At 38.6% G+C, this 13788-nt stretch overlaps 1 protein-coding gene and 1 pseudogene across 5 annotated transcripts in view; both read left to right on the top strand.

Moving 5' to 3' along the window:
- The window catches only part of NCBP1 (nuclear cap binding protein subunit 1), a 46358-nt gene that overhangs the window by 15526 nt on the left and 17044 nt on the right, over window positions 1–13788 (top strand). For 3 of the 4 annotated variants that reach the window (XM_082656239.1, XM_082656240.1, XM_082656241.1), the window contains 8 exons: window positions 2621–2728; window positions 3087–3208; window positions 4161–4230; window positions 4678–4893; window positions 9958–10055; window positions 11001–11064; window positions 12501–12611; window positions 13335–13399. In XM_082656239.1, coding sequence (XP_082512365.1) covers window positions 2621–2728; window positions 3087–3208; window positions 4161–4230; window positions 4678–4893; window positions 9958–10055; window positions 11001–11064; window positions 12501–12611; window positions 13335–13399 — 854 coding nt within the window. The remainder of the gene's footprint in view (window positions 1–2620; window positions 2729–3086; window positions 3209–4160; window positions 4231–4677; window positions 4894–9957; window positions 10056–11000; window positions 11065–12500; window positions 12612–13334; window positions 13400–13788) is intronic. The other variant, XM_082656242.1, reaches the window with a different exon arrangement.
- LOC309824488 (ras GTPase-activating protein-binding protein 1-like) lies at window positions 7358–8739 on the top strand (annotated as a pseudogene). Its single transcript has one exon. The product of its transcript is annotated as a ras GTPase-activating protein-binding protein 1-like (transcript).

Here is a 13788-nt window from a genome sequence, read left to right as displayed (position 1 = left end):
GTATTTGTTTTTTGGTATGTTATGACTTAGTGTTGGGATGAAGGGGAGAGGTGAGCTACAACCAAATAATTTATCTTTTCTCTTGAAATACAGTTCCCCACTCACCACAACAGCTGCTCTTTTGAAACCATTCTTTTTTTTAAAAAATAAATTTATTTATTTTATTTATTTATTTTTGGCTGCGTTGGGTCTTCGTTGCTGCACGTGGGCTCTCTCTAGTTGCAGTGAGCAGGGGCTACTCTTTGTTGTAGTGCATGGACTTATTGCGGTGGCTTCTCTTGTTGCGGACCACGGGATCTAGGTGCACAGGCTTCAGTAGTGTGGCTCACAGGCTCTAGAGCGCAGGCTCAGTAGTTGCGGTGCACGGGCTTAGTTGCTCGCGGCTTGTGGGATCTTCCTGGACCTGGGATCAAACTCGTGTCTCCTGCATTGGCAGGTGGATTTTTAACCACTGCGCCAGCAGGGAAGTACCGAAACCATTCTTATTAAAGATACAGAGCTCATTACCGAGTCCAGTGGCTTCTGTTAACTCAATCCTAGTTGACCTCCCTGTAACATGGGATGCTTTACACTACTTGGTTTCTGCAGCACCACTCTTTTCAGGACCTCCTGCTGCCACCTACCTTCTATTCCTCAGTCTCCTTTTACTGGGTAACCTTCCTTTGCCCTTTAAATTTTTGTGTTTCCCAGGATTCTGTCCTCACTTCACTTTTTTCCAAACATTCTCTGCTGAAGCATTCTCATTCTCTTATAGCTTCATAAACTACCTTTATTTTGATGACCTTCCCCCCTACCAACTCTAATCTGTATCTCCTGCTTCAGCCATTCTCCTGAGCTCCAGACCTTTGGTCCAAATACTACCTGGATAGCCCTAAGGTATCTTGCCTGGAAGTCCCTGAATTAATGCATTCTTTATACCTCCTTTTCTGTACCCTCAGCCCAACCCACACAAGTGGTTGCTATTTACTGGATAGCCCGTCCAGAAACCTGAGCATTAATTTTTGTCTTGCCTTTGCCCTCTCATACCAGTCTCCAAGCCCTGTCTGTCCTACCTCCTAAATTTCTCTCCAGTCTGTCCCTTCTCCTTGTCTCCAGGGCCTCTAGTGTAGTTCATGCCTTCCTCGTAATGTCTTAACAGCTCTTAACAGCTCTTTTTGCATCCAGATTCTCTGCCTTTCACTTTATCTTCTGTAGTGGCACCAGAATGGTCTTCTGTAACTAGGCTCTGTTCATGTTGGTTACAGGTTAAAAACCTCAGTTCCTTCCCATTTTCTACAGTGGATAGTCTTCAAAGCCTGGTGCACAAGATGATGCAGGAAGTAAATATCAGAACTCTTACTTATCTTAAATGGAAATGGAATTAAGCCTTATTAATACATAACACATAGATTGACAGTGGGCCAACTTATATTTATATATAAGTAGATATTTATGTGTTGAGGTATGTGATCAAATTCTTTTCTACTGAGTACATAATCAAAAGAGTTTGGACACTCATCACGCTATTAAGTTCAGATTCCATTAAGTCTGATCCTTCATGGTTGCCCCAGTCTGTTTCTCTTTGCCTCCCATATACCCTCCAGCTCTATCTGAATTACTTGCTGGTCCCTGAACACACCTTGTTTTTGAACCTTTCTGCCTAGAACCCTCTCCTTGCTCTCCACGTGAGGACTACTTTTTTCATCCTTTATGATCTAGCCCAGTTGTTACCTCCTATATGATGTTTCCCCCTACTCCCTTTGTCCCTATTTCTAGAACACTTTATTTATCTTTTAGTATAGGATTTATCCATCTGGGTTGAGATTGTGCTTGTCCCACTAGTCTGTGAGCTCCCATGTGACAGAGACTTTAATAGTGCTCAGCAGTGGCACACAAAGGGCACCCAATAAATATCTGTTCATAAATTTCCATTTCTGTGGTCCAGCGAAAATTTTTTCACAGCCAAACAGAAAAGAAGATTATTGGTTGTAATAGCTAGAATATTACAGTTTAGGTTCTTAGTTTAGTATAAATGTAAAGCTATAAATGCAGATTCCTGTCCTTCCTACAGTGTCTGTCACAACTACTCAGCTCTGCTGTTATAGCAGAAAAGCAGCCACAGACAATATGTAAACAAATAAGCATGGCTGTGTAAAAGTCGATTTGTGGACAATGAAATGTAATTTCATATAATTTGTATGAATCAAAATATTCTTTTGGGTTTTTTTCAAGCATTTAAATATTTAAAAACCATTCTTAGTTTGCAGGCTGCTTAAAAAACAGGCAGTGGGGGCTTCCCTGGTGGCGCAGTGGTTGAGAGTCCGCCTGCCGATGCAGGGGTCACGGGTTTGTGCCCCAGTCCGGATAGATCCCACATGCCGCGGAGCGGCTGGTCCCGTGAGCCATGGCCGCTGAGCCTGCACGTCTGGAGCCTGTGCTCCGCAACGGGAGAGGCCACAACAGTGAGAGGCCTGCATACCACAAAAAAAACAAACAAACAAAAAACAAAACAGGCAGTGGGCTAGATTTGGTCCTTGGGCTGTAGTTTTTCAGAACTGTGGTTTCAAACATTACAGAATTGCTTGTTTTATAATTATTATAAAGGACATTTAGATTTCATAGAAATTGTTCTCCCCACCAGGTCCGTTTTTTATCTGATCTTGTGAATTGTCACGTCATTGCTGCCCCATCAATGGTTGCTATGTTTGAAAATTTTGTAAGTGTAACTCAGGAAGAAGATGTGCCTCAGGTAAGAAAACCCCTTGTGCTGAATCTCGTCCATATAGTACCAGGAATTTTTCACTGGTAACCCTTTAGTAGTAAAAACAGAAGATTAACAGTAGATTTATCACATTGTAAATTCTTAATGTCTAAAAGTTAAGTCAACTGGTATAATGGTGGGTTCTTTGTGACATCTGTACATTAGTTAAATGATTCTGTCTAGTAACATTAAAGCTAATATATCTAAAAATGCTCTAAATGAGCCAGATGTCTTTGTTAAGTCCTACTGAATTGCGTCCATAGGATTTCATTCAGGAATAAATATAATATGAATGAAAATTCACTAGCACCTATTTTAAATGTACCTTTTTAAAAAAATTCTTTAGGTGCGCCGGGATTGGTACGTGTATGCATTTCTATCATCTTTGCCCTGGGTTGGAAAGGAGTTGTACGAAAAGAAAGATGCAGAGATGGACCGAATCTTTGCCAACACTGAAAGCTATCTTAAGTAAGGGCACAGCAGCTTGGTAATGATTTTGTGTCCCCTTAAGTTTTTTCAGAAGAATTTTGTTATAAGTTTCATTTTCTATTAATAGGTAATTCTTTGGATATTGTTAATATCTACTTAGTTACAATAAAGCTAAAGGAAGTCTAAAGATAAAAATCTGCTTTCTCATTACACTAAGGTACCTTTAAATGATTTTTTAAATGTTTTATATTTTTCAAAAGTTGTACTGTTTTTTTAATACTATATAGATGTTTGCAAAAGAATGAAAATAAGAGTATGAATATGCTAACATTTGAATGTCATTTCCCCTTTTTATACAAATGATAGTCCAGTATACACATTGTTCTTCTATACACACTTGCTTTTTTTTCCCTCTTAATAGAGTTTGGATTCGTTGCATAAGATATTTAGCTCTACCTCATTCCTTTTAACAGCTGTATGGTATTCCAGTCTTTTAATGTACTGTAATTCCTTTAACTAGTCTCCTGTTGGTAGACATTGAGGCTATTGCAAGTCTTTGGCTATTTTAAACAGTGTTTCAGTGAATATCCTTGTACATAAGTCTTTATGTGCATGTACAAATATGTTTTGGGGTGGCAGGTACAAATATGTTTTGGGATGATGTGAATTCTTAGAAATGGCATTGCTGGGTTGAAGTGCCTTTAACAATTTTAATTTTGATATTTAGTCAGATTGCCTTCCAAAGAGATTATACTCTTCCATATGTCGTCTAAAGAGATTATATCAGTTAGCCCTCTGCCAGTGATGTTTTTGAAACCGTGTATTTGCCTACATTTTGGCAATGCAATACATTATCAAAGATTCTAATATCTGCCAATCTGGTAGGTTAAAATGTTTCACTCCCTTAATTTGCATTTTATTAATTATGAAAGCAACTGAATATCTTTTCATGTTTTAGAACCTAAATGTAGATTTTCATTCTTACCTTTAGAAGACGCCAGAAGACTCATGTGCCCATGTTACAAGTATGGACTGCAGAGAAACCGCATCCACAAGAAGAGGTAAATTGATTTCAGTCTCTTGTGATACAAGCACAGAGTAGATTCTTATCTCTGTGACATATTCAAATCATCCCATTTGTATACCTCAGCTGGGTTTTCACATTTCATATCAGGGGTTCAGCTCCTCATAGCCCTAGGCATATAGTGGATTTTTAATAAATGTTAGAATGTCATCAAAACATTCCCTATTCTAGAGTTGATGTATTTTTTATTTAAGTGCCCAATTTGAAAAAATAAGAGGTATCAGCCCCAGACAGACTTTATAAAATAAGTAAAACAAAAACAGAAACTTCGCAGTATTCCTTAGTACTGTATTTAATTGTAAGTTAGCTTGCTTTTGTATCCTGTATTTTAGAAGGCAGTAGATTTTTGGTTTTGTCTAGTCAAAATGTTATTTCATCTAGCCTCCAAATATCTATTAATTGTTAAAAATTAATCTGTCTTTAGTATTTAGATTGCCTCTGGGCCCAGATTCAGAAATTGAAAAAGGATCGCTGGCAGGAGCGGCACATCCTAAGACCTTATCTTGCCTTTGACAGCATCCTGTGTGAAGCACTGCAGCACAACCTGCCTCCTTTCACACCACCTCCTCACACTGAAGATTCGGTGTACCCGATGCCAAGGGTCATCTTCAGAATGTTTGATTACACGGATGATCCTGAGGTACATGCATGACCAACAAAAGTGCCTTTCAAAGCGCCTGTGTTGTGTTGTAATTGTGGTTTAATCTTGTTTGAATTATGCCTATGGGACATTTTAATTTTGAGTTGTTTATTATCTAAGAGGGTCATTGGCAGCGAAGTTAACAGTTTAATTCAGTGAATGGTATCACCTCATTATTCAAGAAATCATATTTAGGCAGTGTAAATTGACAGCACGGTGTACAATTGAAGAGTGTAGGTTTGAGAGGCCAAGTAGGTTTGGATTTTAATCCTGGCTTAGTCATAGCCCAGCTGTGTGCTCTTGAGTGAGTTATTTACCTCCCTACCTTAGTTTCCTAATGGAATAATAACAGTATATATCTCATAAAGTTGTAATGAGGATTAAATTATTAACACGCATAAAGTGCATAGAACAGTATGTGACACGTGATGAGTGCTCAATAAAGTGTTTTTAATTTAAAAATCCCAATGATTAGTATAAGCTGACTTTATAGTTCTTAAATATATGTATTTTTTATTATGAGGTCAGGTTGTTGATAGCTGTTATACTTTAGCAATTAAGAAAATGTATAATTTTGATATTAACATTTGATATAAAAATTTACATTTTAACTGTGCTTTAGTTACTTTATACCTTTGCATTTGAGTGATTGTTTTTTTTGGGTTTTTTAAAAATTTATTTTTGGCAACGTTGGGTCTTCGTTGCTGCGCACAGGCTTTCTCTAGTTGCAGTGAGCGGGGTCTACTCTTCCTTGCAGTGTGCGGGCTTCTCATTGCAGTGGCTTCTCTTGTTGTGGAGCACAGGCTCTGGGCACACGGGCTTCAGTGGTTGTGGCACATGGGCTCAGTAGTTGTGGTTCACGGGCTTAGTTGCTCTACGGCATGTGGGATCTTCCTGGACCAGGGCTTGAACCCGTGTCCTCTGCATTGGCAGGCGGATTCTTAACCACTGTACCACCAGGGAAGCCCATGACTGTCTTAACTTTAATACCCAGGCAGCAAGCACAGTGATCACTGGGCTGGTTCTGAAAAGAAACTTGCCTGGCTAAAGTACTATCGATACCTGTTGCTTAGTACATTCCAGTCAGCATAGAGCAGAGTTTCTCAGCCTCAGCACAATTGATGCTTTGGGCTGGATAATCCTTTGTTGTGGGGCTGTCCTGTGAATTGTAGGATGCTTAGGAGCATCCCTGGCCTCTACCTTCTAGGTGCCAGTAGCATGTCAGTTGTGACAACCAAAAATGTCTCCAGAGATTGGCAGATGTCCCCTTAGGGGCAAAATTTCCCCCAGTTGAGAACCACTGGCATAAGAACCAATGTTACCACCTTAGGTCAAACTTGAGTTTTCTTTCCCTGTCTTCTCTCTTCTATGGAAAGTTGCTTATGACCAGGGAAATTTTAGTGTATGTATACTCTATCTCAGGGTAACAAGTTGTTGGATAATTGGTTATATATACAAAATTATCAACTTGCTACCCACTTGCAATATTGCATATATAATGCTTTTAGTTAACTTTATGTAATGGTCTAATTAGAGTATATATAATTGGAAGTCTGATTTACAGTAAGACTGTTAGAATCTTTGTGATTAGGTATTTAGGGGAACATTAGAATGGCACCTCAAAATTTGCTTTTCCTGTACTATTTGTACTTAATTGGTGTTGCCTCTGTAATGTGCCCATCATCCTTTGCCAGAAGAGCATAAATATGCAAAATATCTGTTTGAAGAGGATTTGGTTTTTTTGTTCTGGGCTTTCAAAAAATGTTTTGTTTTGTTTTTAATTAGAAATGATAAAGTAGATTAAAGTAAAAGTCACCATTAAGTAGTAAGTAATAAGTAAATAAACTCATTGAACCTGTTTGCTATGCATATTTTTTTAATTAAACAATATCATGTAGATAATGTTCTTCAACCTTTTTTAAAACAGCGTAGTGTGGATATCTTTCAGTGCATACATGATTTTTTTATGTCTACATAGTGTTCGAGACAAAATTTTCCCTCTCTCCATGTTTTTTATGGAAGTAATCCAGTCCCATGGTTTCAAAAAATAAACTGTAATGGCCACGGCGGGCGAGAGCGAGCCGCGGCTGCCGCCCGGGCCCCAGGGTGATCTCGGGGGCCTGGGGCCCCGTGCGGCCGGCTCGGTAGCTTTTCCCTCCTGCCCCCCCGCACGCGGAGTCCTTCCTCCCCTGACGGGGTCTCCAGCTTAACCCAAACCAGAGGAGGCTTTTCTTTGGGTGGGGGACACGAAAGTGCATTGAGAATTTCTCAACTCGGGAAGCAGAAGTGCTGCTCCTAGGTTTTACAGGGAGTAAGGGGGGAGCAGTGAGTTCATGGATATTGAGTGATGATAATAGCTAACCTTTTTCCAAGCCCTCGCTGTGTGCCAGGCACTGTGCAGAGCAACTTGTGTGTCTCTTCTTTACTCCTGAAATGCCCCAATGAGGTTAAATTGACCAAAGCAATGGTTATGGAGAAGCCTAGTCCCCTGCTGGTCGGGCAGGAATTTGTGAGACAGTATTACACACTGTTGAACCAGGCCTCAGACATGCTACACAGATTTTGTGGAAAGAACTCTTCTTATGTCCATGGGGGTTGGATTCAAATGGAAAGCCAGCAGATGCGGTCTATGGACAGAAAGAAATCCATAGGAAAGTGATGTCACAAAATTTCACCAATTGCCACACTAAGATCCGTCATGTCGATGCTCATGCCACCCTGAATGATGGTGTGGTGGTCCAGGTGATGGGCTTGTTCTCTAATAACCACCAGGCTTTGAGGAGATTCATGCAGACCTTTGTCCTTGCTCCTGAGGGCTCTGTTGCAAATAAGTTCTATGTTCATAATGATATCTTCAGATAACCAAGATGAGGTCTTTGGTGGCTTTGTCACTGAGCCTCAGGAAGAATCTGAAGAAGAAGTAGAGGAACCTGAAGAAAGACAGCAGACACCTGAGGTGGTACCTGATGATTCTGGAACTTTCTATGATCAGACTGTTAGCAATGACTTAGAAGAACTTGTTGCTGAACCAGAGCCTGATCCTGAACCAGAGCCAGAGCAAGAACCTGTGTCTGAAGTCCAAGAGGAAAAGTCTGAGCCAGTATTGGAAGAAACTGTTCCTGAGGATGCTCAGAAGAGTTCTCCAGCACCTGCAGACATAGCCAGACAGTGCAGGAGGACTTGAGAACCTTTTCTTGGGCATCTGTGACCAGTAAGAACCTTCCACCCAGTGGAGCTGTTCCAGTTAGTGGGATACCACCTCATGTTGTTAAAGTACCAGCTTCACAGCCTCGTCCAGAGTCTAAGGCTGAATCTCACATTCCACCGCAGAGGCCTCAGAGGGATCAAAGGGTGCGAGAACAGCGAATAAATGTTCCTCCCCAGAGGGGACCTAGACCAGTCTGTGAGGCTGGTGAGCAAGGTGACGTTGAACCCCGAAGAATTGTGAGACACCCTGACAGTCACCAACTCTTTATCGGCAACCTGCCTCATAAGGTGGACAAACCAGAGCTTAAAGATTTTTTTCAAAATTATGGGAATGTGGTGGAGTTGCGTATTAACAGTGGTGGGAAATTACCTAATTTTGGGTTCATTGTGTTTGATGATTCTGAACCTGTTCAGAAGGTGCTTAACAACAGGCCCATCATGTTCAGAGGTGAGGTCCGTCTGAATGTGGAAGAAAAGAAGACTCAAGCTGCCCGGGAAGGGGATCGCCGAGATTACCGCTTTCGGGGACCTGGAGGCCCTCGAGGTGGGCTGGGTGGTGGGGTGAGAGGCCCACCCCGTGGAGGCATGGTGCAGAAACCAGGATTTGGAGTGGGAACGGGCATTGCTCCAAGGCAGTGAATTGCTCTTCACCGATCTTCAGGCAGCAGTACAAACCCTAGCTCCCACAGAATGGTGATTTCTTCAGCCAACCTTTGGTATCTTGGAATCTGATCCTAGTCTATGATAAACTGCTTAAGTTTGTACAGTTCTACTTTTTGTGTTACTGGTGTGTGCTCCTTCCCCTCTCACCCCCCCCCCACCTTTTAGTCCTTCACTTCCAGTTTTGTGGAATGATATTTTAGGAAAAATGGATTTTTAAAGAAGAAAAAAAAAAAGACTGCATTTCCTTGCTTTATTTGCATATACAGACTGGATTTTTTTTTTAACAGTTTCCCCAAAGGATTGTCTTGCTTATTACTGACATTTGGTATGTTTCATTCATTGGAATATTTTTTACTTATTTTCTACATTTTTCAAAAGCCTGTGAGAATTACAGGATTTGATAAACATTTTGAAGGCAGGAAGAACCCAAACTGTCTCTTCTTTGAGAGTCATGACTACCTTCTGCTGTGGAAAAATTGCCGTTGGAAAAATTGACAATTTAGATTCTCTCTGGTATGGTTAAAAACTGAATAAAAGGTGTTAGTAGAGTTTTTCTTTGGATACGTGGTTGCAAAACAGTTCCAAAACCTGTTTTTACCATTGAAATTTAAACTGTAAGATAGGTTTTAAATGTCTAGAATGCAACTGATAAGCTTTTCTTGAACTGTTAGATTTTTTTTTTGAAGTAGAGTTTTTTCATGTTTAATTTGTATTTGTAAAAAAAAAAACCAAAAAGACCCCAAAAATTTTCAAAAATCTGAATAACACAAAACCGGAGCAAAACTGTTGTGCCTTCTATTTATCTTTGATTCCAGTCTTGGCAATTGTTTAAAGAAAAATAATAATAAAAAAAATAAACTTAGATTTGTTCTATTTAAAAAAATAAATAAAAATAAACTGTATAGGACTAATAATATACAAAAATTACTTAGTTTGCTTCATTTAAGACTTGAAGTGGGCAAGGATAGTACAGTGTCAGATGCAGTAGAAAAAACACTATAGCTGACATTCTAATTCTCTTGTAGACATAAGTGAACAAATTTGCTGAAATACAGAGCTTTCACACTTGTGAACTTTTATCCCCAGCATCCAATACAGTGTCTGGAACATAATAAGCTCTGATATATTTGTTGAATAAATGAAAAATAATATTTTGTCTAGGTCTGGAGTATATGTATTTGGTTTTCTTTCCAGGGTCCTGTAATGCCAGGGAGTCATTCAGTGGAAAGATTTGTGATAGAAGAGAATCTTCACTGCATCGTTAAGTCCCACTGGAAGGAAAGGAAGACTTGGTAAGATGCTTTTCATGGTACTTTTAGTAGAGTGGAGAAAAAGTAGCAATCTTGATGATTTAGTAAGAGCAAATGTACGTTAAGAGTAAGAAAATCTTCCTCTCTTCCTGATGCCCTGTCTTGCTAAGACCGATCTCTAGCTTTCTGGAGGCACTTCACCCTCAAATAGTACTTTCCTGGATGCTGTATAGTACTGTAGTGCTTTATAGTAATATGCATATGATGCCTGCTCTTTTGTATGGATATTTGCCATGTGCTCTGGACAACTTAACTTGAATGGCAAGCTGTTTTTGGTATGAATGTTGTGGGAATAAATGAATACTAATGGTTTTGCTGTTTCCTAGCAGTTAGACATCAAGCTTTGGAAAAGTTTATTTTTAATATTTTCTGAAACCTTGGAAAGTTTTGGTTTAGATCTTAAAATGGAAAGGAATATAGTATTTTGGGAATGGTCTACCTTATAAAACATTTTACGTTAGTAGATCTGAATATACTTCCTTACTATTATTACTTATATGCCTTTTTTTTTTTTTTTTGCGGTACGAGGGCCTCTCACTGTTGTGGCCTCTCCAGTTGCGGAGCACAGGCTCCAGACGCGCAGGCTCAGCGGCCATGGCTCTCGGGCCCAGCCGCTCCTCAGCATGTGGGATCTTCCCAGATGGGGGCACGAACCCGTGTCCCCTGCATCGGCAGGCGGACTCTCAACCACTGCGCCACCAGGGAAGCCCACTTACACTCCTTTTGATCTTCTAAGGAGTTTTGCATGCATTAAAGAGTTTCCTTATGGTAGACAAAATAATCTGTGCTGTAGTTAAGTAACTGAAATCTAGAACATTTCAGAAAAAGATTTCCTTTATATCTACATACACTGTTTTTGAAACTGCTTATTTAGTTTTTCATATATCTGTGTATACTCATTAAACTTAAATTACACTTTTTATATAGTGCTGCACAGCTAGTGAGTTATCCTGGGAAGAACAAGATCCCCTTGAACTACCACATAGTTGAGGTATGCATTCCAAGTGGAGCTTGTTTTTAAGTTTCAGAATCTTTCTGTTGACTGTAAAGTGTAATCTACCCTTGGCCTTTTTGTTGTTCTTGCTACTTGGCAGGTGCTGAAAATTAATAGAGAAGAGAGGAAATTGCTTTCAATTTTGGAGCTCTGTTAGCCATGTTAGTAAAGAGAAAAGAGGAGGTTAAGCCCAGTGTACAAATGGAATTTTGAGTTGCCTATAATTTATTTATATATTGATAGTATATCTTCATTCATGAATAGTTATCATGGATAATGTAAGTTACCTCTAACTCTATCAATACATTGTCCACTTAACAGATGTATAAGAGGCTTAAATATTTTAAAATACTGTATTCTTTAGGCAGATAACCCATCTTTAACTGTGTTTATCTGGCCTCTTATTACTAGCATACCCCTGACTAGTGTATTATTTCCTGTATCACAGGGTAGGGATAAGTAGGAATCCTTATTTATTCTTAGAAATCAAAAGAGCCAGTTGTTTTGGAAGTGGAAAAAAATAGATAATGCTTTTGATTCCATATGAAGTCATACAGAAGGATGATACTAGTAGCGTAGTTGAACACCTTGTAGAGATTTATTTCCCAAAAAACAGTGTTTTCACTTGACCCAAACTGTCAATTGCATTATTCATTTATGTTAAAATACTCAAAGTGAGCATAATTATGTATCATTTGATTCACTTTTTATTCATACTATACCTATGTACTTCCTTAGAAATGCTGCATCTGTTCTCTTTATAGAACTTGAGAGTGTGGTTAGGCTATGAACTTGACTCAGTGACATGTCAGTTGAAATGCAAAACATAAGTCATATTTTTAAATGTGCAAAATGTGTAGAAATTCATACAAAAGTATGGGAGATGGGAGTGAGAAGAAGGAATGCAGACCAGGCTCTAGAAGTCGAGATAGATGGTCCACACATTATATAAGGAGGAAGGAAACAAGTTTGTGAACGAGAGCATGGCAAAAAAGTCTTGGAATACCAAGAATATAGTAACAGTGTAGAATGAGTTAATAACTATCTTCTGTTCCCATCCTCCGAGTCTACAAAGGACTTTTACTTCTTATAGGAATGAAACTCTGGTGGATCTGTGAGTCCCCAGTAAACTGTACCTCCCTGAATTAACTCTGATACTTCCAGAGTTGAAATTGGACAGTTCTCTGGAAGTATCAACTAAGCATTAATTTTTGCATATTCTTATTTGATTGAGTCATAGAGATAAGAAATCTTCATTACAGTATTCAATTGTAGATCTTTGTGTTTTAAAGAGCATAATTTTAAAGGTTAAAAAGTAATTTTTTTTTATTATGAATACCATAGAGTTAGACTTTAGAACATTGAGGTGTTTCTAATAGTAGAAGTGTGTAGATAGCTGTTGAATTGAGTTCTGACTTGTAATTCCTTTGTAGGTGATCTTTGCAGAGCTGTTTCAACTTCCAGCACCCCCTCACATTGATGTGATGTACACAACACTTCTCATTGAACTGTGTAAACTTCAGCCTGGCTCTCTACCCCAAGTTGTATCCTTTCCTTTGTTTTTAATGTACTCTCTTTGGCCTGGCTTTAAGAGATTATTAAATATTTCTGCTTGTGGGTTTAAATCACTTCATGAAAACAGTTTGGCATTTCTTTAAAAGTTAAACATTACGTGTACTATACAATCCAGCCATTTTGCTCTGGAGTATTTACCCAAGAGAATAAATGTTCATAACTTTATTTGTAATAACCCAAAACTGGAAACAATCCAAATATCCATCAACAGAATGGATAAGCAAATTTTGTTACAGCTATACAGTGGAATACTACTCAGTAATAAAAAAAAGGACAAATTTTCAATGCAGGCAGCAACATGAATGAATTGCAAAATAATTATATTGAATAAAAGGTGCCAAACAAATATGAATTCACACTATATGATACCATTTACACAAAATCCTAGAAAATGCAAAGTAATATAGTGACAGCAGACCAATATTTGCTTGGGGGCATAAATGAGGGGCAAAAGGGAGAATGGATTACAAAAGAGCATGGGGAACTTTTGGAGATGATGTAAATGCTCATTATCTCGATTTCATGGGTGTATACAGATCAAATGTAGATCACTGATACCTCAAAGATCAATTACTTGAAACAAAGCTCAGCATTATTAGTCATTATATAGACTTCTAAGAAATGTTATTTATTTTTTCTACCACAGCTTATTTTCAAGGAGAGTATAGTTTTCCTTATCCTGAAATTCACAGCTTGCACAGGCAACTGAAATGTTATACATGCGTTTGGACACGATGAATACTACATGCGTAGACAGGTATAGTAATTGCCTTATTTCTGTACTGAGTGTTAGCAGCTTCTTCTCCCTGTACTTTATAAAAGAATTTGATAAGGAAAACAATCACCTTTTTAAGAATTTCCAAGTTGGTTTTTCTTTCTTGCCTCCCACAAATAATCCTTTATATAATAAAACTTGTAATTGTTATAACATTACACTTTCTAGTTTAATTTTCAACATGAAATGATGCCCATACTGAGGTTTTCTTTAATTGCATTGTTTAGTTCTTTGGTATGGTTACACTTTTCCCTCTGTAATTGGGTAGGTAAGCTTTTAAAATAGGTTTTATGCTAACCCATATGTAGAAGCAGAGTCTAATACTGTATATTTATGTTTATATAATATGTAATTTTGTTTATGAATAGTAT

This window comes from Grampus griseus, assembly GCF_964374135.1.
Source record: "Grampus griseus genome assembly, chromosome: 6".
Classification (NCBI taxonomy): domain Eukaryota; kingdom Metazoa; phylum Chordata; class Mammalia; order Artiodactyla; family Delphinidae; genus Grampus; species Grampus griseus.
Note: the sequence above shows the minus strand (reverse complement) of the source record. Positions and strands in the feature narration are given on the sequence as shown.